General features: G+C 54.4%; 6 protein-coding genes across 6 annotated transcripts; 2 read left to right on the forward strand and 4 right to left on the reverse strand.

The window, feature by feature from the left end:
- Positions 1–256: 256 nt before the first annotated feature.
- Positions 257–1,219, reverse strand: MYCGRDRAFT_30246 (uncharacterized protein; the record flags this gene model as incomplete). Its single annotated transcript, XM_003848586.1, has 2 exons — positions 257–818; positions 867–1,219. Coding segments are annotated over 2 exons (915 nt in total), but the record flags the coding sequence as incomplete, so codon positions are not given.
- A 2,379-nt stretch (positions 1,220–3,598) lies between these two features.
- Positions 3,599–7,383, forward strand: MgOPT2 (oligopeptide transporter; the record flags this gene model as incomplete). Its single annotated transcript, XM_003848297.1, has 8 exons — positions 3,599–3,995; positions 4,111–4,676; positions 4,773–4,917; positions 5,009–5,213; positions 5,329–5,827; positions 5,956–6,415; positions 6,478–6,702; positions 7,345–7,383. 8 exons carry the CDS (start codon positions 3,633–3,635, stop codon positions 7,381–7,383), a joined length of 2,502 nt encoding a protein of 833 aa, XP_003848345.1.
- Positions 7,384–8,366: 983 nt separating this feature from the next.
- Positions 8,367–13,912, reverse strand: MYCGRDRAFT_96615 (uncharacterized protein; the record flags this gene model as incomplete). The annotated part of the gene is made up of 2 exons (XM_003848585.1): positions 8,367–13,753; positions 13,813–13,912. The coding sequence occupies 2 exons, from the start codon at positions 13,910–13,912 to the stop codon at positions 8,367–8,369; spliced, it is 5,487 nt and encodes a 1,828-aa protein (XP_003848633.1).
- Positions 13,913–14,371: 459 nt separating this feature from the next.
- On the forward strand, positions 14,372–16,210 carry MYCGRDRAFT_49928 (uncharacterized protein; the record flags this gene model as incomplete). The annotated part of the gene is made up of 2 exons (XM_003848298.1): positions 14,372–15,600; positions 15,628–16,210. 2 exons carry the CDS (start codon positions 14,372–14,374, stop codon positions 16,208–16,210), a joined length of 1,812 nt encoding a protein of 603 aa, XP_003848346.1.
- A 374-nt stretch (positions 16,211–16,584) lies between these two features.
- MYCGRDRAFT_96617 (uncharacterized protein) lies at positions 16,585–20,331 on the reverse strand (the record flags this gene model as incomplete). The annotated part of the gene is made up of 1 exon (XM_003848584.1): positions 16,585–20,331. The coding sequence occupies one exon, from the start codon at positions 20,329–20,331 to the stop codon at positions 16,585–16,587; it is 3,747 nt and encodes a 1,248-aa protein (XP_003848632.1).
- A 669-nt stretch (positions 20,332–21,000) lies between these two features.
- MYCGRDRAFT_106110 (uncharacterized protein) lies at positions 21,001–21,674 on the reverse strand (the record flags this gene model as incomplete). The annotated part of the gene is made up of 2 exons (XM_003848583.1): positions 21,001–21,189; positions 21,324–21,674. 2 exons carry the CDS (start codon positions 21,558–21,560, stop codon positions 21,097–21,099), a joined length of 330 nt encoding a protein of 109 aa, XP_003848631.1.
- Positions 21,675–21,849: the final 175 nt, after the last annotated feature.

Raw genomic sequence — 21,849 nt, forward strand, 5'->3', positions numbered from 1 at the left:
AGACTACACTGCTGAAGAATGGATGGGTAGAGCATGCGACGCGAGACGCAGTCAAATGACGCTCGAGAGTGAGTCTCATCTGTTTCAAGACTTCCGCGCTCGGCATTCTGGAGCGGATGAAAGCGGGATCGTAGCGTGAGGCTGATCTGTTTCAAAACATTCACGCTCGACATACATCCCTCCTGACCATCTCTTCAACCAAAACCCTCACTTCCTCCGGCTCATCAAAGACCTTACAAACCACGCCTTTCTCCTCCAAACCCCTAAAAGCCCTCTCAAACCGCTTCGGCGAATTCTTCTCTTCCTCATCCATTCCCTCCACACCCACCACCCTGCGAATGAACACCGCTCCAACCCAACCGGGAAACTGCCTCGCTACCGCACAGTAACTCTCCACATCTCTCTGCGTAGAGTCACCGATACACACGACTTTCCGCTTTGGGAACCAGCTGTGGACTTTACGCATTTGTGAAATTTTGTACGCTTCGACGCCTCGTGTCAAGCTGGCAATCAGGCCGCCGAGGTTTTGCCAGCTTGCGTCTCGGAGGAGGATTGTGCCGGGTGGGTAGTGTGTTGATAGGAATGGGCGGAGGAAGGGATAGAGAGGGTACGGAGATGCGGAGAGGTAGAAGAATGGTGGAGAGGAGAGGAGGGTGGAGAGGGAGGAGTAGAGGTCTGGCATGTTGGGGATTGGGAGAGGAGTGGAGGTGATGAAGGTGGAATGGATGATTCCCATAGGTGAAGGTGTGAGGGTGGTTTTGATGGTGTCGTCGATGTCCGAGAGGAGGAGGTAGCCGGTGGGAGGGCAGCAGAGCGTGCTGATGTTGTTTAGCTCATGCTTCCGGAAACACATGCGGTTTACTTACCGGCCGGCGAGATTGGGAGCAGTGTCTAAATCAACCGGTGCGGAAATCATTGGTCCAGTCCTCATCGGATCAAAGTGCAAAGGCACCACATCCGTACTGATTCCATTCCTCGTTGATGGGCCGAGAGTGACCTGTTCTTTGCCGCCAACATCTATCCGCAACGTACGTTTGACAAGTACAGTATCAGCGAAAGGCTGCACCCTCTCCGCAATCCGCTGCCGGGTGGCGATGTCCGTCTCGTCGATATTCAGCATACGAGCGATAGCTGCGATGACGTGAGAGACATCGGCGCCGGAGTTCTTGACGAAATAGCAGGCGATGAATTCTGCTTGCCAGCCTGATTCCTCTCCCTTGCGGACAGTGACTTCGTTCCCGTCGGAATCAATGACAGTCGGTCTGGCTTTCCGATGCGGACGCAGTCTTTCGAGACTCTTTACACGAACAGAGCGTTCTGGAGTTTGAAATGCCGTGTTGTCAAGGAGCCAGACAGTGTGTTCTTCTGGATCGACGGGTCTAGATTTGTCCCACGGGAACATCCTGGGCAGTCGTTCGAACAGGTCCGGCATTTCTTTGCTTAGATCGGACGTTACTTCTGGAGAGTATTTGGCTTGCTTATCGCCTCGGAGAATGCCGAATGCGCTGCTGGTCGATCGTCGCAGACGGCAGAATGGGCCTGATATAGATACCATGGTGGGCGGAACCGTAAGTCTTGTGATGGGAAAAAGCCAAGAAATCCAAGAGAGACCGAAGAGCGATGATATGGCAACGTGACGGCGAGATGAGACTTGAGACCGTGGCCTTCCAGACTGAACAGGTGCGAGGTTACGCTGTTGACATACGGCGGACAGGAAAGTGATTTAGGGTACAAGGAAATGGGATTTTGTCTTTAAGGTCAGGCGTAGGTCGTATATTACCTTTTCTGGTCATTCTGAGGCCATCGTGCGCGGCTATACGTCGTGGCATGACTTGTCGTCGAACAGGGAGGCACATGTCGTTGGAAGGAGGCACGCACGCGGCGTTCTGTCTCAAGCGACTCCTGCTGTCTCGCCGTGCTGTTGGAAAGCCTACTGAAAGATATGATCCCCCAGTCGTCGTATTGTGAGGCTGCGTATGCCATGATGGACGACTAGACGCTGATGTCGATGCAGTTGCAGTTGTCCGAGAGTGAGGTTGATGTTTGATCGGGAGATATTGCATCATGCCTGAGGCACCGATAGCTTAAAAATATTAGCATCAAGTCCCCAAGACGAGGCAGAGGCTTGTGTGCTCTTCGCATTTTTCCATCAGCAAGGCGTTTCAACCTCACCTCATCTCTTCGAGCACTTCGCAGCGCACTAATCATTACATCCAGTCCGACGACCCGCCCACGACCCTCTCTTCGGTGCGCTCCCGCCTCCGCTCCGAATCCGGTGTCACGGAGATCGCACCATCCGTGGAGTAGCTGATGAGGTACCTCGACTCTCTGCGGGGTCACGAGACATAGGTGACGAGGCCCGCCATCTCCAAATCGCCTCTACGCAAGCCACAGAATCCTCCGCCGTGGAAGGCTTCCAAGATCGTGGCAATCGAAGCATTCCATGTTCCATCGCAGGAACCACTCCAGCCGGACAGAATCCTGCGGCTGATCGACCTTATCTGCGTTCTGTGGTCGGAGCATTTTGCCACCTCCACCGCTGATTCTGATAAGGACTGATACCCAGTATGCGTCTCAACCTTTCAAGTGTCGGCGGTATTGCTCCTTATGTTCGGGCAAGAACGGCAACCCCGAGAGCATTCACGCCAGCGATAACACCGATCGGCTTACACGAAGCATTGACTGCATTCACCGACCGGCTCCAGAATCTGGGACCGTGAGCCGCCGCTTTCCAATTTCCACCCTGTCTGCCGCCAGACTAGAGTTCGTGGGCTGTCCCTGCTCGCCGCTTTGGTCGCGCGGAGCCGGGCGGGGTAAGGCCGGCGACTTGTTCGTGTTGGCTTGATGACCTTGTCAAGCCTAGCGAATCCCTTGAGAGCAGATCAGAGATGAGGTCCAAACCTTCGGTCGTAGTTGGACCATCCACTGAGAGCGACTTCAATCCTCGACGACGGTCATATCATCATGTAGAGAGGCGGTAATCTGAACCCCATGTGGAGCAGCGACCGGGGTTCCAGAACCTCTGCACGATCGCAACCCACCGGCGAACAAATGTTACCCCCGCAATCGAATACGACACTTCAATTTGACTTTGACACTTGGTGCAAACGACTTCACTTTGAACGAATCAGAGACCAGCCTTACCCAATGCTTATCTCTTCCACCATCGGGACCATCTCCCAAATTGGCAGGTGGTCAGCGTGGCTTCATGGGTCCGTCACCGTGCGTTCCCAAGAGCTTGGCTGCGTTGCTTGACCTGCTTGTTTCGTGCGCCGCAATTGCTTCTCCATTCTGGCGCCAGAAGCAATGGTGCCGTCTTCCGCACACTACCAACGCGGTGTCCACGCGACCTTCGAAAGACACTCTATCAACGCCCTGCAGATGGGCCGACCAATCTCATGGTCGGCTATCGGCCGGACCACCCATCTTCGCGTGGCGTCGAGCACAAGCTCGCACGATGCCTGTGCGACCCATGCTTGTCACATTGTAGCGGGATCAGGCTTATCGGGTATCACCACTCCGTGTCGACAGACCATCGATTATAACTTAGTGGTCCTGCCCCGGCCGCTTTCCTTGTTCCTCTCCCTTCTTGAAGCTACAACTATTGTCCCACAACCAGGGTCTGGCATACCATGGCTCCCTCCGCCTTGAAGAGGTTCGCCTTCAAGAGGTCCAACACAGCCCAAACCGCTGGCGAGGGCTCGGCCTCCAGCTCAAGCGACCAGGATGCCGGCATCACCGAGCTCACCGAGTATCCTGTCTCGAAGATCGCCGCCGAGTATGCTGGCGAAGTGCACGCCGACACCTCCGCCGTTCGAAACATCTCGGAGGTTGAAGCCAACTCGAGATTGAATGAGTTCCGCAAGGAGCATGCGTTCGATCCCAACATTCCCGACGTTGCTTTCGATGCCATCAAAGAAGTCACCGCCACTCATGACCACAAGGGCGAGGCTGCTCTTGCAGAAGAGTTCATCAACGACTCGCCATACCCTGAGGTGAGTAAGACTTGCGCGGTGTCTCCTCACCGCCTGCCATAGGTTACGGCAATAGCGCTATCCACAAGCGCACGAATGCCATATCCACGAGATACTAAGACTGACAGCACTTCAGGTCCGAGCTGTCGTGCGCAACTACGATGAGGATGTTCCCACCAGCACTCTCCGCGCCTGGACTATTGGTCTCCTCTTGACCACCGTGGTCTCTGGTTGCAACGCTCTTTTCTTCCTCCGATACCCCATCGTCTCGATCTCAACCTACGTTGTGCAACTTATCGCATATCCCATGGGCGTTGCCTGGGCAAAGGTCATGCCCAACACGACCATCTTCGGCATCCGCGTGAACCCGGGTCCCTTCAACGTGAAGGAGCACGTCATCATTGTCGCCATGGCCAACGCTGCTTTCGGTGGTGGTACCGGCTACTTCGTCGATACTGTTGTATCGATCGAGAAATTCTACAACATCGAGAGTATGGGCTGGGGCTTCAACATCCTCTTTGCACTGTCCACGCAGTGTCTCGGATTCGGTCTTGCAGGCTCCGTTCGAAAGTGGCTTGTGGAGCCGGCGTCTATGATCTGGCCTTCGGCGCTGGTCAACGTTGGTTTCATGTACGCTCTGCACGACCAGAGCCCTAGTGACCCGGCCAAGACCAATGGCTGGAGCATCGGCAGATACCGCTGGTAAGTTTTTGAAGGGCATAAGGCTTTCTGCGCCCGAGACTGTCTGGGTCCGCCTTGATTTGTTTTCTGAGCGTCGCTAACCCTTCTTCCCTTTAGGTTCTTGTACATGATGGCGGCTATGTTCGTGTGGAGCTTCTTCCCTGATTGGATATTCCCAGCGTTGTCATACTTCGCTTGGGTTACCTGGATTAAGCCCAACAATGTAGTGGTCAACCAGCTCTTTGGACAATCCACCGGCATTGTAAGTGTAGCAAAGGGCGCGCGAACCGTTCTTGTGCCCACATCTTTGATTGATTGCCATTGTTCTTTGCTTACCTTGTTCACTTCTGTAGTCTCTCGGCTTTCCCTTCACGGGCTTCACCTTGGATTGGGCACAGATCAACAGTTTCTACGGTAGCCCGCTGGTTGCTCCATGGCACGCACATGGCAATCTCCTGGTCGGAATCATCTTCCTTCTCTGGATTGTCACTCCAGCGTTGCACTACACCGGAGCGTGGTACGCCGAATACCTGCCCATCTCTCAAAACGGCATTACAGGTAGGTCAACCCAGCAACGAGAGCCTCGCGCACTATCCCGCCCCCGACACAGGCGAGAGCTGCCTGTACCTACGTTCCGGGATGTCGGAGATGATGGCTGACGTTGCGATCTTAGACAACACCGGCTCCAAGTACAACACATCACGAATCCTGACCCCCGAGCACATTGTCGACCCGGCAGCATACGAGGCCTACTCGCCGCTCTTCTTGTCAACATCCTTTGCGTTGACATATGGAGTTTCGTTCGCTACGATTACTGCGCTGGTCAGCCACACCTATCTTTACCACGGAAAGGACATCTGGCGCCGCTGGAAGGCTTCCAAGGGCGAGATGGATGACGTCCACATGAAGCTCATGCGGAAGTACAAGACTGTCCCAACATGGTGGTACATTGCTCTTTTGGCCGTTATGATTGCCTTTGCTTTCACCTCTGCACTAGCGTTCCCCACTGAGATGAAGGCTGGATCCGTCGTGCTGGCCCTCGTCATCGCTGCTGCCTGGACCATTCCCATTGGAGTCATTCAGGCCATGACCAACATTCAGCTGGGTCTGAACGTCTTCACTGAGTTCATTATCGGATACTTGCAGCCCGGTCACCCAATCGCCATGATGATGTAAGTACGACACAGTGGACAAGGCCTGCAATGAATCGAGACCGTTCAACGGGACTGCCAGCAGATGTTCCTCTGCATCGAATCCTCATCTTCTCGACCACAGCTGACTCAACATTTCGCTTTGACAGGTTCAAGACCTTTGGATACATTGTCATGACTCAAGCGCTTTACTTCTGCCAGGATCTCAAACTCGGCCACTACATGCACGTTCCCCAACGATCCATGTTCGCCGCCCAACTCGTCGCCACAGCGTGGTCCGCCATGGTGCAGCTGGGCACAGTTCAATGGGCTATGGGCGCAATTAAGGGCGTTTGCACAAAGGCCGCATCCAACAACTTCACCTGCGACTACATCAAGACCTTCTACAACGCTTCCGTCATTTGGGGTGCTATCGGACCCAAGCACTTGTTCTCCAGCGGTGCTCTCTACCAGGATCTGCAATACTTTTGGCTGATTGGCTTTTTCCTGCCGTTCATCCCGTACGTGTTTGCGAAGTGGTTCCCCAAGTGGAGCCTGATCCGGAAGATCAACATGCCTGTTGTGCTCAGCTCCATGAGCTATGTTCCACCATACAGCGCCATGAACATTGTGAGTGTCCCCGATCCACTCATGCACGGCATCAGTATAGCTTGCTAACGTATCATCCTCAGCTCGCCTACTGCTCCTTCGGCTATCTGTTCAACAAGTTCATCAAGGACCGCTACCGCGGCTGGTGGATGAACTACAACTACATCACCGCCGCGGCTTGGGATGTCGGTCTTGCGCTGATGTCCATCCTGATCTTCTTCGCTATCCAACTGCCAACCGGAAAGGTCATGACGGATTGGTGGGGAACCACGGTCATCACGACCACTGCCGATCAAATGCAGACTGCTGTGAGGAAGACGGTCGCTGACGGAGAGATCTTCGGGCCATCAACTTGGAAGTGGTAGATGTCGCCCGCGAGGAGATTTGTTGCGAGTGCAGGCAGGCAGATGTGTATAGTTCGGAGGTGCTGCTGCAAGGCAGAAAGATGAAATCACGAATACGAAGAAGTTTCGACTTTGAAACTGCACACCATCAATTGTGATAAAGACATGATTCGCTTTGAATTTGTGCTGACTGAACCTCGAATAGCCTGCAGCATGTGAAATTGTGAGACTTTCACGTCCCGTTGTATCTCAATCGCAAAAGGCCAACCTCCAACAAAGCGCTCACTCAAGTGACCGCAACCAATCCGTCGAAAGGGTGGAGCATCTGCCGCCCACTCCCGTGTCCGCGCAGGTACGCCTTTTGCAGGACCACTCAAAGCACAAAGTCATCGCTATCGTTCGCAGCCCCCTCGACCTCGTGCGACTTGGACTTGGACTTCTTCCGAGCTGGCTCCTGCGCCTCCTCCTCATCGCCATCCTCATCCTTGATCGGAGCCTCAGTCTCGGCCTTGGCCTTCTTTCCCTTGGGCGTGGCCGCGGCTCGAGCACGCTTGGGAGTCGGAGTTCCGCTCGGCGTCGCCTTAGCCTTCTTCACTGGAGTGACAGCACCGCCGTTTGCCACATCTCCTCCATATTCAGCTTTGAGCTTGTTCTTGGTGACGCGCAGGCACTCGCGGGCAGAGGCGACGGACTTGAGACCTGTGATAATGCGGAACTTTTCGAAGTCGATCTTTTCGTGGTCAGCATGTCACGTGGAGAGGGAGATAGGGATCGAGACGTACCTTTGGCTCGGTCTCCATGCAGGCGAAGGCGGCGGCCAAGCGAGAGTTGTCGATGTCGGTGAGAGGCATGTTGGCTCTTGGAAGTGGTTTGGTAGGACTTGTAGTGGTTTTGTTTCGGTCTGGCTGTGGACTTGGAGGAATCTTGTCAGCTTATGATTCTGGTTGGTTTGCGGTCGAACTGGTGAAAATTTGCGAGGCGGTGTCAAGTGCTTGTGCGCCGGTCAAACTGTGACCGCGCAGGATGCGCAGCGAAGCAGGCAATCTTTCGACAGGAAAGCGAGCGCGACCATACTTACCAGAGTCTGGGAACCTGATGCAATATCGGTCGGAATGAAGTATGTTGGAATGTATTTGAATGTCGGAGTTGGAATTGTAAACAGAGTGGATATGGAAGTGCGAGAAAGCAAACGCAGACTTGGACTCCCTTTTGTAGCTGCGCCTGAAGTGAATGAGCCTGCAAATGAGCGGCAACTGAGACACACATCAGCACAACTTCACTCCAGATCACTTCCATAGCATCATCATACCGCTCACAAGTGCCACACATATCGCCTGCTATTGGTCAGAATGCAGTCTTAGACACATCAAAGATGTTGTCGCAATCTTATTGAATCCGACAACTTTTCACCCGCTTCAAGTGAAACCAACGAGCATCTTTCCGCCAATGTTCACGTTCTTTCCGTGAGGTTCAAGTGAAAGGTTCTGGAGTCCATGTCGTGTGACGAGAGATCCCTGCAAAAGCTGCATATGGCCGTCCATTTTTGCGACTTGTCATTTCTCTTCCGCGGATGCGCCGGCAGATCACCCTTAGCGACAGATCCCACTGCCTTTGACTGGCCACAGTCATCATTCAACCACGCTTCCTCCATCCAGCAGGTCGCCCAGCAGGTTCCTCCTCAGCGCCTCCCTATCCACTTCATCCAGACTGTACACCCCTTCGTAAGCGTGAATGCTCAATTGACTCAGAAACGGCCTGATGACCTGTGCCACAAACTCCTCTCGCGGTAAAGCTTTGATGTCATCTTTGTCGACATTCAAATCATCGCCTAGCAGCAACCAGCGCCGCCCTCTTTGTGCTTCACGCGGGCTCAAACCAGCCACGTTGCTATTCGAGGTCGTGGCGAGGAGTGTGTCGTCAATACCGCTCGATGCCAGAGCTCCGGAGAGATGATCCGACAGTGCGGCAGGAACGAAGTCGGAAGGCTGGTAGACGGCGTCGATGGTATCGGAGATGTACAGCCACTCGTGGAGTTGGAACTCATCCGGAGAAACAGCGACCAGAGTGTCAAGCAGTTTACAAGCTTGAAAGAGGGACAAATTGTTGAAGCCCTGTGGTTCGTTCTTCGCGGTTGGCAGCAAGGAAAGCAGCGCCGACTGTAGCTTATCGTTGATGACGGGCCACAATGGTGCAAGGTGGAATGGAGATACAGACACCGTGAGCGTCCTGCAAAGCATAAACAGCTCGGCCTTGATCGCCGAGGAAGGCGAAGAAGACGGTGTAGCGTCGAACAACTCAGCGAGTTTCTCCTCCAGCGGACGAAGGTTTGCGACATACGTATCTTCGGGAGATGCCAGGAGAAGGAGGCAGATCCTGCGGAGGTTGAGCTGGGTTTTGCGATCGGCTTCGAGGCGGGCGGCGCTGGCTCCGACGCCGAACATGATGCCTGCGATTGAGGGAGGAGTGAGCCGGGAGAGGAGTTCGGGCATGCGCTCACGGTCGTGGAGGGACCACTGGTGAAAAGCTGGAAACCATCCTGTAGTCATGAGCTCAGGCGGAGCAGACAGGATCTTAGTATCGTTGAAGGCATCGGAAATCTCTTTCTTCCATGGCTTTGCACCCGGTGCCTTGCGGGCCATGTTGACGAGTAGAGTAAGCACATCCTTACCGACATTCTTCGGAAATGATCTCGCGCGGAAGATTGAGGAGATGAGACTTCCTGTGATGGTGTTGATGGTGGTTGCGATCCTCTCCTGCGTTTCTAAGATCAGGTCCAGCCTATCTGTGACCTGAATGAGGACTGGCAAAAGCGTCATGGAGTGCTCAAGCGTGGCGTGTCTCGAGGCGCGGTCGCCTTTCGCATCTTCTTGCAGTACAGGCTCGGTTACGTAGCCAGATGGCAAGGTGGTGAAAGTGGCGGCGAGAAGTCGCTGAAAGATGTCGCCGAGTTCTCGTCTCATTTTTTTCTGTTCACCAAAATTCGTGTTGTTCAGCTTGTCGGATAGCAGTAAGATGATTGCAAGCAAGTGCGGCAAGACCTGTCGATGTGGGAGTGGATTTGAAAGCACATCCCGCAAGAATGTCAAACAGTCGGGCCAAACTTCGTCCATGGCATCGTCTTCGATGGATGCGAGGTATGCCGTCAGGAAGATCGCCACGTCTGAGGGTGAGAGATCCGTGGTCAGACTAGACTGTCGAGGAGCCGGAAGAGTAATTGCGTTTGTGCGACTGCAAAGTGCATCCAGAACTGCGGGCACAACGTTCTTCGGTCTCGTTACTTGCATAACGTGAAGGACAGACAGAGTGGCGGACGCCTCAGAGTCTTCTGTCATAGTGCACCAATGTTTCATCACAACCTCCAGGCTTTCCAGCGGCTCAATCGAGAAGATCTCCTCAAGGAGATGGCGAGTCTTGTTGCGCACCTTTAGCGCATTGTACGATGTCGTAGCAGAACTGGAGGGGTCGAAGTGGAGGGAGTCCGCAGCACTGCTCGCCCACAGCCACATCTTCAGCGCCACGCGGATGCTGTCTTGGAAGGTGAGAATGACTGTCAGGCGACTATTTGCCTGCGAAGTCCTGCTCGGAGGACCCTCAGCTTTGAACATGCCAGCCGCGACATTTCCGAAGAAGCCCGGCTTGGTGTCAGCTTCTTTGGTAGCGGGCTCATCGGCACTTTCGACCATCAAGCATTGGTACGCCCGATCAAGCACCATCTCTAAGCCCTCCAGCAGGCTCATGATGACCGACTCCGAAGCTGTAGCACTGGCAGTACTCTCTTTCCGCGAGATTGCGACCATCTCTCCATGCGCCTTGAGCAGCTCTTTGCAGAAACATTCGACGAGAGGTAAGAGGTTGGCAAAGATCGCATCGGCAAACATCGGAAGGACATCAGCAAGAAATTGAAGCCACTGATCGAGATGATTGCGTGTCCGGGAACTCGCGAAGCCTAGTTGCAGGCACTTGAACAATGAAGGTGGCGGCCCAAGATTTTGCGGTAGAGAAGACGCCGAGGTCGCGGCCTGGCTTGAAGCTATGACCAACGGCTTCCTTGTCGAAGACGAAGCTCGTTGTGGTTCTCCCGTCTGGTCGCCGAGAGAGGTGGTAGAGAGGCGGAGCTTCAAGGCAAGATGGGTCACCCTGAGCATTCCGCCTTGGAGCGTACTCATAGATCCTTTAATGCAACTCATGAGGCGGTCCAAGAGCGCTACTTCCAGCTGCAGTGCCTTTAGCTGTTCGGATACCGGACCAGAGATGAGCAGATCCAGCACTGCTATGAGTCGTCTGTTCAGCGATTCCGACGGATGGCGGTCGCTACAGAGCAGTGCTACGCACTTCTCGGCGAGCACCTGAAGTCCATCTTTCTCGTCGGTCTTGGCCTCGTTCAAGGTGAAACTGCTGCTTAAGCAGCGCCATGTCCACTGACTGCCATGCTCAAGTAGATTCTCGAAGTGATGAAAAATGTAGTCCAGCTCCCGCAGGAGTCCATCTTGGTCGCGTTTTTGAGACCTCGTATCGGCACTCTCTAGCGATGCAATTGCTGTACTGCACTCGTTGAGGCGCCGCAGGAGGATCTGGAAAACATGCTCGAGGCTCGCAACACTCTGTAACCAATTTCTTGCGACTTCGAATGTAGGATTGGTGGGACTTGCCAAAGCATCCAGGACCAAGACTAAAGGGTGTTCCAGAATGTCCAGATGCCGTGCTGCTTGCTTTGCGTCGGTAATTATCGAGATGGAGCTGCTCTTGCGCCCGCCACCCGTAGCGGTATTTGGAGACAAGACGGAATGCCGCCAGAGGACCGTGAAGCGGCGAATTGCCTCTGCGCTGCCATCTTGAGATTGTTCCATCGTCGGTGGCATGTCTCGCATGAGAGTTGCGAGGGTCGCAGTCATTGCATCGCCGGAATCGACCAGCTTCTCGAGCTGCCAGAATGCTTTCACTGCTTCGACATGGTACTTCGGCATCGATGGAGACATGTACTCCCATAGTTGTGACGTCAGTAGTGGCTGTACCCGAACGATGTCTCCCAATGTCAAGTACGGTGGGGGAGAGCTCAAGGCAGCAGTCAACGAGATGGTCCATGAAATGACGGGGAAAGGTAGGATCCTCCGCTCGCGGGCGGCTATCTCGAATGCGCCGATCAGTGTGTCGCGCAGCTGCGGTCCCTTGGGTCGTGAGTGCGATGTTCTCGAAAGCAGACCAAGAAATAGAGCTGCTGACTCGGAGTAAAGATCCATGTCCAGCGCGGTGTATGAGTCTGTGAGGACCGAGGCTATTCGCAGGGAAAGCTGGCGCGAAATCTCAGCATTGCCAAAAGGCGGACGCCTCTCGCCGCCACGGTCCGCATCCCGGTAGAAGTCGCGAATTGCGTCCTGTACAGTCGCATCAGGGACTAGCGTTTCACTGGGCGTGTTCGTTACTCCAGAGTCGCCGGCTTGGAGCACCCTCGCCGGCACCATGTTCAAGAGTTGCAGTGCAGCGCCAACCAATTGCAGCTTCGCCTTGGGCGACTGAGGCGATCCTGTTGCATATGCAAGGAGATATAGCATCGCAATCGGGATATGCACGGTAAGCATCTCCTCGTCTTTGACGTTAAAAGTCCCGACGATCCACCGGAACAGTTCAATGCCGTTCAGACTTGGTGACGATCCACTCATGGTGTCTCGAACAATGCCGAGGAGACACTCCCAAATCAAACTGGCCTCGACACCGTCAAAGAATAGGCTTGCGCTCCGCACGACTTCAGTGACGTCGCTGGAGGGTGCTGACAAGCTGTATTCATAGAGGCTCCTCATCGCAGGCAAAAATATGTCGGGAACAAGCAATCCGCCGATCTCCCACCGATCCATCAGCGAGAGGCAGACTCGAAATGGTCGCGCGCGCTGGGCTGGTTTACTTTGTCCATGATCCTGCAGCATGGCGAGTATGCATCGTTGCAGGCTGGACTTGCCGTATGAAGAGAAGTAGCGCAATTGTGTGTTGGCACTTGATGTGTGAGAATCCTTGTGATGGGCCTCTGGTGATGACGTCCGACTGTCGTTGATTTCTTCTTTGGGCTCCGGGCCCAGAAACCAGCTCCATAGTCGTCGGTTCAGGCTCATATCTCGGCGGAGCAGAACCAGTGTGGTCGCGGTCACCAACCGATCGAGGTCGGCGTTGCCGACTCTCTGTTGAAGCACATCGCAACTCAAAGGCAGATGCGTCACCAATAGATCGAGGAAACCTCTTTGTATCAAGATCTGAGAGTCAGAAAGGCCACAAACAAAGCAGCGAATGAGCAAACCAGGTTCCGGCGAGACGATAGTCTCAGCTCCGCGACGAGTCTGCTCGTCTTCTCGCCCACCCTTAGTGGACTTTGGAGGCAATTTGGGCAACTTTCGAACGAGGTAATTCAGCGCACCTTGACGTCTGGTTGGACTTGTTACAACGGCCAGAAATAGACACTGCCAGAAATAGCCGTCCACGTCCTGATCCGTGTTTAAGTCCGATGTAAAAGCGTGCTCCAGAGATTGCAGAATGCGAAAGGCCCGATCGAAATCCTCACCGGTCTCGTCCTCCAATGCAGGTAGCAGACTGAGTGTCAAAGATTTCAGCGCCGGACGGAGGGATAAGGGAGGCAGCGAAATGATGTGGTCCTCGTATAAGCTGTAGAGGCCTGGTCGCACAGACAAGGATGCAAATGACAAGACTGCAGTCAGACCCGGGAGGTATTCATGTAAAAGTCCAGCGAGAAAGTCGTTTCCGAATGCGGAGAAAATGTAGGTGTAGACCTCCAACGACTTTTGATGCACTCCAGAGGGTAGCGCAGGATTCAAGCATTGCGCTAATCGTGTGGCTATGGCATCGCTATGAGGCAGAACGGGAGCATCCTTTGGGTGATTCTGAATGGCCTTGAGCAACCTGCCCAAAAAGGCAATATAGTCGGCCCATTCTTCCGGTGAGATCTCCCACGAGCTCAATGCTCGTTCAATGTTTGCAGCATATCGGCGGAGACTCTTGTCGGCCTTGTACAGGTCTGTAAAATGTTAGAGTGGAGTTCTTGAGAGTGTTCGGCCGCCAAAGCCACGCACATACCGCCTTCGACAGTCTTCCTCGTGGTCCGAGGAATGGGCGTGGAGCGGCCGGAATCTGGTGGTGAAAATGACTGTCGTCCCGTCACAGCCTCACGGCTCATCGTCAGCGTGTCCGGATCCGTGTGCACATTTAATTCGACGAAGTGGGAGGCTCGTCCGTCGAGAATGAATCGTCTCTGAAGTGAACACTTTGCATGGTTGTTTCCAATTCCATAGCATGTCGCGGCCTTGCGTGGAAAGCACGGTCCACTTTGATTACTAAGCCTTGCGGCAACGTCAAGGATACCTTACCTATCACTCTTGAATTGGAATCGCATTGCCAGTTCACAAACGTCTACAGTCAGCACCGGGGAGAGAAGGAAACAATCGAAGCGATATCAGCATGTGAGAGTGAAGCAATGCCAGGGAGTGATGGACCGGAAGCTGGATCTTCCACGAAGAATGATGAATCCGACGAGGTTGGCGACAGCGGCTTGCCACCAAGTAGCGATATTGACGATGGGATGACGAACGACGACAAGCATGCCCGACAGACACAGGATTCTGAGAACGGCTCTGCTATGGTCCAGTCCTTGGAGTTGACGCCTCCACCTTTGCCTCCACGGCCACCATTATCACAAGCGGGATCTCTCCGGCTGTCCCGCAAAGCATCGAGGCCGCAACTACTGTCCACTCCCACGACAGCAGTCTCGCTCGCGCAGGGACATATGCAAACGCACTCCGATTCGTTGGACTACCTTGGCTCGCCAGTCAGCAAGGGCGCATCTCGAAGACCAAGTTTTGCGCATCTTGGCCGCCTCAAAGGAAACGATGGTGACGATGGAGCCAGCATCCGCAGTTATCTACCGAACCTGGAATCTCACTTCGATAATGAGAGCATTCTGGGCGATGTGCGCGGTCAGGAGCATGTTCCGAGATGGGAAGGCGGACCGGGAGAAGCCGGCCAGGACGATGTATTCCAGAGTCTCACCGCAGAGGACGATGCACTCAGCGAGCAGATTCTCCACGAATTCGACGAGATTGATTCTGAGAATCTCGAGGGCAAGGCTGAGGACGTGTTGCTCGCGGACTGGAAAGCCAAGCTCAAGCATTTCTTCATCTTGTCCGCATCTGGCAAGCCAATCTACAGCAGACACGGCGACGATCAATTGATCAGCCACTACATTGGTGTCGCCCAAACCCTGATCTCATTCCATCAAAACTCCAAAGATCCGCTCAGAGGGTTCACCGCTGGAGGGACTCGCTTCGTCATGCTCCCAAAAGGTCCACTGAATCTCATCGCCATCACCCGACTACCCGAGAGCGACGCGCAGCTACGGACACAACTGGAATCGCTGTACATGCAAATCTTATCCACCTTAACTCTTCCGAGCATGGAACGGATGTTCTCTAATCGACCATCCACAGATCTCCGGCGAGGTCTAGAAGGCACAGAAGTCCTTCTCGATGGTCTAGCCGATGGCTTCACCCGGGGCTCTCCGTCCACCCTCCTCTCAGCTCTTGAATGCCTCCGTCTCCGCAAAACGCACCGACGAGTCATCAACGACACCCTTCTCAAAGTCAGATCGCCCGACCTCCTCTACGGTCTCGTCGTCGCAGCAGGTCGCTTGGTCAGCGTAGTCCGTCCTAAGAAGCACTCGCTGCACCCAGGTGATCTACATCTCATCTTCAACATGTTGTTCGAAGCCGGGAGCGTCAAGGCCGGCGGTGGTGAAAACTGGATCCCAGTCTGTCTGCCTGGATTCAACAATACCGGGTTCCTATACATGTACGTCAGCTTCTTCGACACGTCAGAGCGACAGTCTCGACCAGCCAGCAAAGACAACAGCAGCAAATCCAGCAGTGAAGACACCAGACCCTCCACCTCCACCGAGCCTTCCTCCCCAATCACCAACGACCTCGCCGTCGTCCTCATCTCCGCCAACAAAGAAGCCTTCTTCGCCCTCCGCAAAATGCGCGACGACTTCCTCGCCGCCCTCTCCACAACACCCCTCCTCCCCATCCTCCGAAGCGCCATCCTCACCCCCTCCCACCCCATCACCACCCTCCTCCCCAACACCCCTCTCCTCCACTTCCTCTACAAATCCCGCGGAAACGTGCAATTCATCTCCCCATCCTTCTCACCCCACTTCTCCTCCCCCGTCGCCCGCCGTCGCTTGATGAGTCTCTACGCCACCATGCACGACGCCCTCCACGCCAAAGGCGCGCATGCGAAAGTTCTGCATGTGGCGGGTCAGGATGCTAATGCGGTGGCGTGGGAGACGCCGGTGTTTGAGCTTTATTGCGTTGCTGGGCCGGGGGTGGGAAGGGAGGGATTGGTGGATGGGGCGAATCGGGTTGTGAGATGGGTGAGGAGGGAGGAGGAGAGGTGTTTTATTATTGGAGGGGCGGTGTTTTAGGAGAAGAGGAGGGTTGCGAGGGGGAAGACGGGGAGGTGCAAAGCAGGTGTGTTCATGGAAGAGGTCAAGTGTCGGATCGAGGAGGAGATGTGATTCGGGCCTGTAGTCAGGCGGACATCAGATCCGGATTTTGTCGCAGAGTACGAGAGCACACGGAGTGGAGAGATTGCCAAGGCAGCGATTTCTACAATATTACATTGCACGTTCAGTCTGGTGATGTACATTCGATGCTCTATCACCTCCAACAGCCGGGTAGCTCAAATTGTATACAACCTTCACACCATCGCCATTCAGCCCGTGGGTATCTCATGCGCCCAAAACTCCAGCCGGTAAGCAAATCCATGCGCCATCCATCCAGCCTCTCACACTTCACCTCAAATCACCAACCACTCCTCCCCAATCCTCCTCGCCGCCTCAAAATTCCCCACCAAAGCATAACACCCCTGCAACGCATACGCCGCCTCCATCGCAAAATCCTCTCCCTCGCCATAATTCCCCTCGAACCCATCCGTTCTCCCTTCCATCCTCGCAGCCGCCACCTCCTCCTCCCACTCCGCCCTCACCGCCTCACTCAACTCGAGCACCTTCTCATACGCCGGCACAGCCAAGTGCGTGAGCGCGAGGTAATGCCACATTCTCGCCACATTATACTCCGCTTCCTGTCTGTGACAAGCTTTGCCGGACTTGATGCGCAAATCATAGTATCGCGACATGGCAGCGATGCCTTGAGTGATACCAAAGTGTCGATTTTCAACTTGTCGCTTCATGGAATTTTGGATCCACATGGTGGCGATGGAGAGGTTGACGGCGATGTTTTCGGGTTGGAGGGCGAGGGCGCGGTAGTAGTAGGGTAATGAACTGGAGGAGTGGTTCGCGACGGCGACCATGTGGCCATAGATGAGCAGGATGCCGGCGTCGAGGCTTGGCCGCACGGGCTGCTCGTCGGACTTTTCGGCGCGAGAGATGAGCGCTGATTTTTGTATCGACCAGTCGATGCGCCCGCGGATGGCGGGGTCCATGGCGAGGTAGTCGAATTGCTTGACCATGCGGAGCATGAATTTCTGTGAGGGGCCGGAGGAGAACCAATTTGAGCCAAAGGAGAAACGATTCAGAGCGGCGAAGAGTTGGAAGGCTTCGGGGGAGCGGAAGTCGGAGTCGTTGGAGATGATCTTGCGGGCCAGTTCGATCCAGTATTGGGAGTCGTTGAAAGTTAGAGCGCAGTGTAGAGAAACGGCGTAATTGGTGCTTCGAATTTCCGGATCCGTGTAGAAGACGTTGGCGCCCCAGAGGACGTCTTGTAATATGCGATAGCATTTGTCTTGTTCCGCGGAGCGGGCGTAGAGCAGAGCGAGGTCGACAAAGACGTGGTTCCACTCGGAGAAGGGCAGACCGAGAAAGCTGTGAGCAGATTTGTTGTGGGCGTGATGCACATCGCGGATCAGACCTTGCCGCGTGTCATCAGAGATTTTGAGCTTGATATTGCGGTCGCGGTCGGGGAAGAAGACCTTCATCGATGCGAAGTCTTCGAGCATGCTGGTGGCTGCAGACACCCAGTGCTCGACTGCTTCCTCGTTATTGCCCTCCTTGAATGCGGGCCAATGGGTTTGGAGTACGGCATAGCTGGCGAGCGTCCGCATTTCGGCATCTTCAGCTTGACGAGCGCGCTCGAGTTTGCGTGCCGCTTGTATACCCGGGATTGCGGTCGTCGGCTTCCTCAATCTGGGACGCTTCGGGGTACCATCCGTCGACTGCTCTTCTCCCTCGACACCAGTGAGCATGCCCACAATGTCTCGCTTCTTGACACGCTTCTTCCTCTCCTTGACCGGGACAATTGCTTTCGCAGGACCATCACTCGGAGCTGCCGAAGGCTCAATAGTTGCACCCGGAAGCGCTGCCAGCCCTCCGACAGGCAGCAGCTCCCTCAGCACGTTTCCAGCTTTGTTCCAAGCCGGCGCCTTCTTGACGTACGGCTGCTGATTCGCGGGTGGCGCGCGCTGCGGCGTCCACTCTGCAGGAACCGGTGCGAATGCATACTGGTTGTTGGTCGGGATCATCTTGATCTTGGCGTCTTTCAACAAGTCCTTGCGTCCCAATCGGATAATGTCGTTGCAGAGAAATCTCGCTTTGTCCGTTTCTCCAGCATCTTCGTAGAGCTTCGCCAACAGCGCTCCAGCTTTGGCATAATTGTGACCATTCCGACCGACGATAATCTCAAAGCATTCCATAGCGGGAGCCGGGCGCTCCAAAGCTTGATAGCAAGTGCCCAGCTGCATCCACACTTTCTCATCGAGGTTGTGCTTCATGTGATTGGAGACGGTGCGGATGACGTCGTAGAACTCCGCTGCTTCGAGCAGATGTCCGGCATATCGCAAGGCGTTGGCTGCTTGGAGGAACATGTCGTGATACTCGTCAACATCCTCCTCGTACTCGAACAGAGCTCTAAAGTGCCTCATCGCCTGGTCTTTGTTCTGAAAGCCGAGCTTCATCCAGAACAGGCCCATGCAGACATGAATATCGACGGGCAGACCGTCGCCGTACTTGGACTTGTCCAAACTGCATCTCCCCTGCTGGAACTCTGCAACGTATGCCCGTCTGTCGTTTGGCATGTCCCACTCGCGGTCATCCTCGACATAGCGATCCCAGAACGTCTCATCTTTCCGACCAATGAACCATCTCGAATACCGCTTGGCGAGGGCCAGTCCCTCCCTCGCGTCTCCTGCATTGTATATCAACTCGAGGTAGATGTTGAGGTGATCCCACGGCTCCGTTTCATCATCTTCATCACCAAACGTCTCACTGTCCTTGTAGATATCAAAAGCCTTGTCGTACGCCTCGAGTGCTCTCTTCATTTCTCCTGTGTCCGTGGAAGAGGCAGACAAGAGGGCAAACTCGCGCACATACTGCGTCTTCTCAGGCCAATTTTTGAGAATGTTCTTGCAATCCAGGCGAGAGAACTTGACATTTCCCAGCTCCATGTACAGCTCAAACTTTGCAATGCGCAATTGCAGTTCAATATCCCGGCTCTTATTCAACTTGATTGCCTCACTATAGCATTCGATCGCCGTGTGGAGATGATCTTGTGAACGGACGTCGCCAGCAATTTCGAGGGTCTTTTCGGCGACCATGACCCAGATATCGGGATTGCGAATTGTGATCGCACCGAACCACAAGGCTTGAACAGAATCATCGTCTCGTCCTTGCTTCTTGAGAATTTCAGAGAGAAGAGAGTGGGCCTGGAATATCTCCGGATTGATACCAATGGCCTGTCGACAGAAGTCCGCCGCAATGTCGAGCTGGTCCTCAAAATAGTGCTTGCTCGCGCGCGCAATATAATCTTTGAAGACATGCCCGGGGTCCGGCGCCCTTCTTTTGCGCCCAAGCTTGGCTCTGTGACCCGTACCTCGAGGTCTTCGCTCCTTTACCTCATCGCTGGTCTTTGACATCTTGCCCACTTTTTCGTGCTCGGTACCTTTCAGCAGCTGTCGCCACCCTCCCCGACCGCGTCCGCGCGGTCGTCCACGTTTGGCACCTCTACCACGCACGCTCTGAGTGCTTGCCTCATCGAGAGCAGGTAACTCGGGTTCCTCCAATGCCGACGCAGGATCCGCCTCGAATGGTTCATCGTCAAACTGCAAGTCCTCTTCGCGGTGGTGAGCCTCGTAAATCATTTCCTGCAACGGCAGCTGCGCATCATAAAACGCCTCTCTCGCCTCGTATCGACCGTACCCAGCATGTGTAATGTCAGGTAGCTCCTCGTGCCAAGCAGCCTGAACAGGATTGACTCGACCTGGCTCATCATGTCGAGCCTGAAACTGGCGCATCAATCGCTGCGACTCCGTGAGGTTAGGCTCCGCCGCGGCGTTTGTTCCCAACTGTCCCGAAGATCCAGGTGCGGACTCCGCAGTGGTTGCTTGACTGGCATTATTCCAGGAGGTCCCGGGCCAAGTTCCGTATGGTGAAGCTTGTGTTCCAGAAAAGGCGCCATATGGAGAAGGTTGGGATCCTGGAAGAGTTCCATATGCACTGTAAGATCCGCTTGCAACAGTGGGGTCAGGGTATTGAGATGCGGTGTTGACAGTCTGATCCGTGGCGGAGGACTGTCCCACGTTCGAGTTGGCCATGGTGAAGTTTGTCAGATGATGGCGGTTGAGTATCAACCGCCGGGTTCAGCGAATTGGTCACCGAGATTGTTCATTGGGCATTTCGAGGACGAGGTCATTGGAAGGTCATATTCATCTTGTCGTTATTGTGACGTGCGATGTATGAAGACGAGGCGCAGATGTTCGAGGTTCGACGGGAATCTAAGTCGCTGACATAATCGCGCGCGCTCGACGGAGGCAGGTCCGCAGGTACGTGAGGGCAGTTGCGGCAGATATCATACCTTACGCAGATCGAGACGACACCCTGACCGGAATTGAGAGCACTGTACTAGACATGTGGCGGTGATGGTTACAATTCGAAGACTGCTCTATCGAGCTTCGAGTGCTATTGATACATGAGGTACATCGGCTCGTCGAGCGTAAAATGTCGCCAACATCCCTCTGTGTGTGGACATGTCCAGACTGTGCGAATGCCTCGCAATGACGTCTGCGCATCTCGCTATCCTCAAAGGACACTGAACGGGCTCAGTCACCGCCGTCGACTCGCTTCGGCCTTTGCATTGCGTCGCAATATCCGAGAGCCTCACCCTTGGCCACTCAGAGACAGAGACAGCTCTTTGCGACCCGTCATGTGGCCGGGAGCATCCCTCGAAATGCTGAGTCTCTGTAGTCTCTTCTTCGCTTCTTTCTGGAGTGGTATGTTGGAGTATCATGACGCTGTATCTCCTCCGTTCGGACCATTGAAGCTATTCCCTCTGCCTTCGACCTTTATTAACCACGCTCTTCTCAATTGATCGGCTTCGCGTTCTCCGCCGTCAACTTCTTGATCGTCGCATCTCTCTGGTGTTCCATAACTCTCCTCTTCTTGAAGTATGTGACCTACAACAAACCCCGATTATTAGCACTCGTCCTTTATTCGCATTCATGATCCCGGTCACGATTCATGTTCTGCTTAGCTTGATCCAAGCCAACCTCCCTCGTAGTATCTCCCTCAGGAAGATCCAAAGACTTACCCAACTACTCGCACAGACTTTCTCAAACTCCTTCAACTCAGGTGCACACGCCGCCCTGGCTTTCGCATCTTCTCTCACGGAGTCCACAATTCCATTCCTCTCTAAACAAGCGAAGAAGTTGTCGCGTCCTTCCCAGCATTGTGCTCGCGCGGTGCGGTCGGGTGCGATGAAGCCGCCATCGTTCGAGGGTTCGGGAGCTGGAGGCGATGGTGAAGAAGAGCTGGAGAAAAGGCCCATGGTTGAAGGAAATGTGTGATTCGCTCGTGTAAAGAGGTTCGTGAGATGAGGACGGATGAGAGCAGGGAGGAAGGTCCAAGTAGAAATGTGTCGAGTCCCTGGTAAAGCAATCTCTAAGGTATGAACGTGTAATGGACAATTCTTATGAAGTCGGCGTCATGAAGGACCTACATGCCGAGGCCAGAAGTCGTGGCGACTAGAACCATCAGCTGGAACGACTCGGCAGACGGCGAGCGAATTGCGATGGAACAAAGTGCTTCCTCTTTGCTCCCTGGCCATCATAAGGCGC

The sequence above is a fragment of the Zymoseptoria tritici genome, chromosome 11 (assembly GCF_000219625.1).
Source record: "Zymoseptoria tritici IPO323 chromosome 11, whole genome shotgun sequence".
Lineage (NCBI taxonomy): Eukaryota > Fungi > Ascomycota > Dothideomycetes > Mycosphaerellales > Mycosphaerellaceae > Zymoseptoria > Zymoseptoria tritici.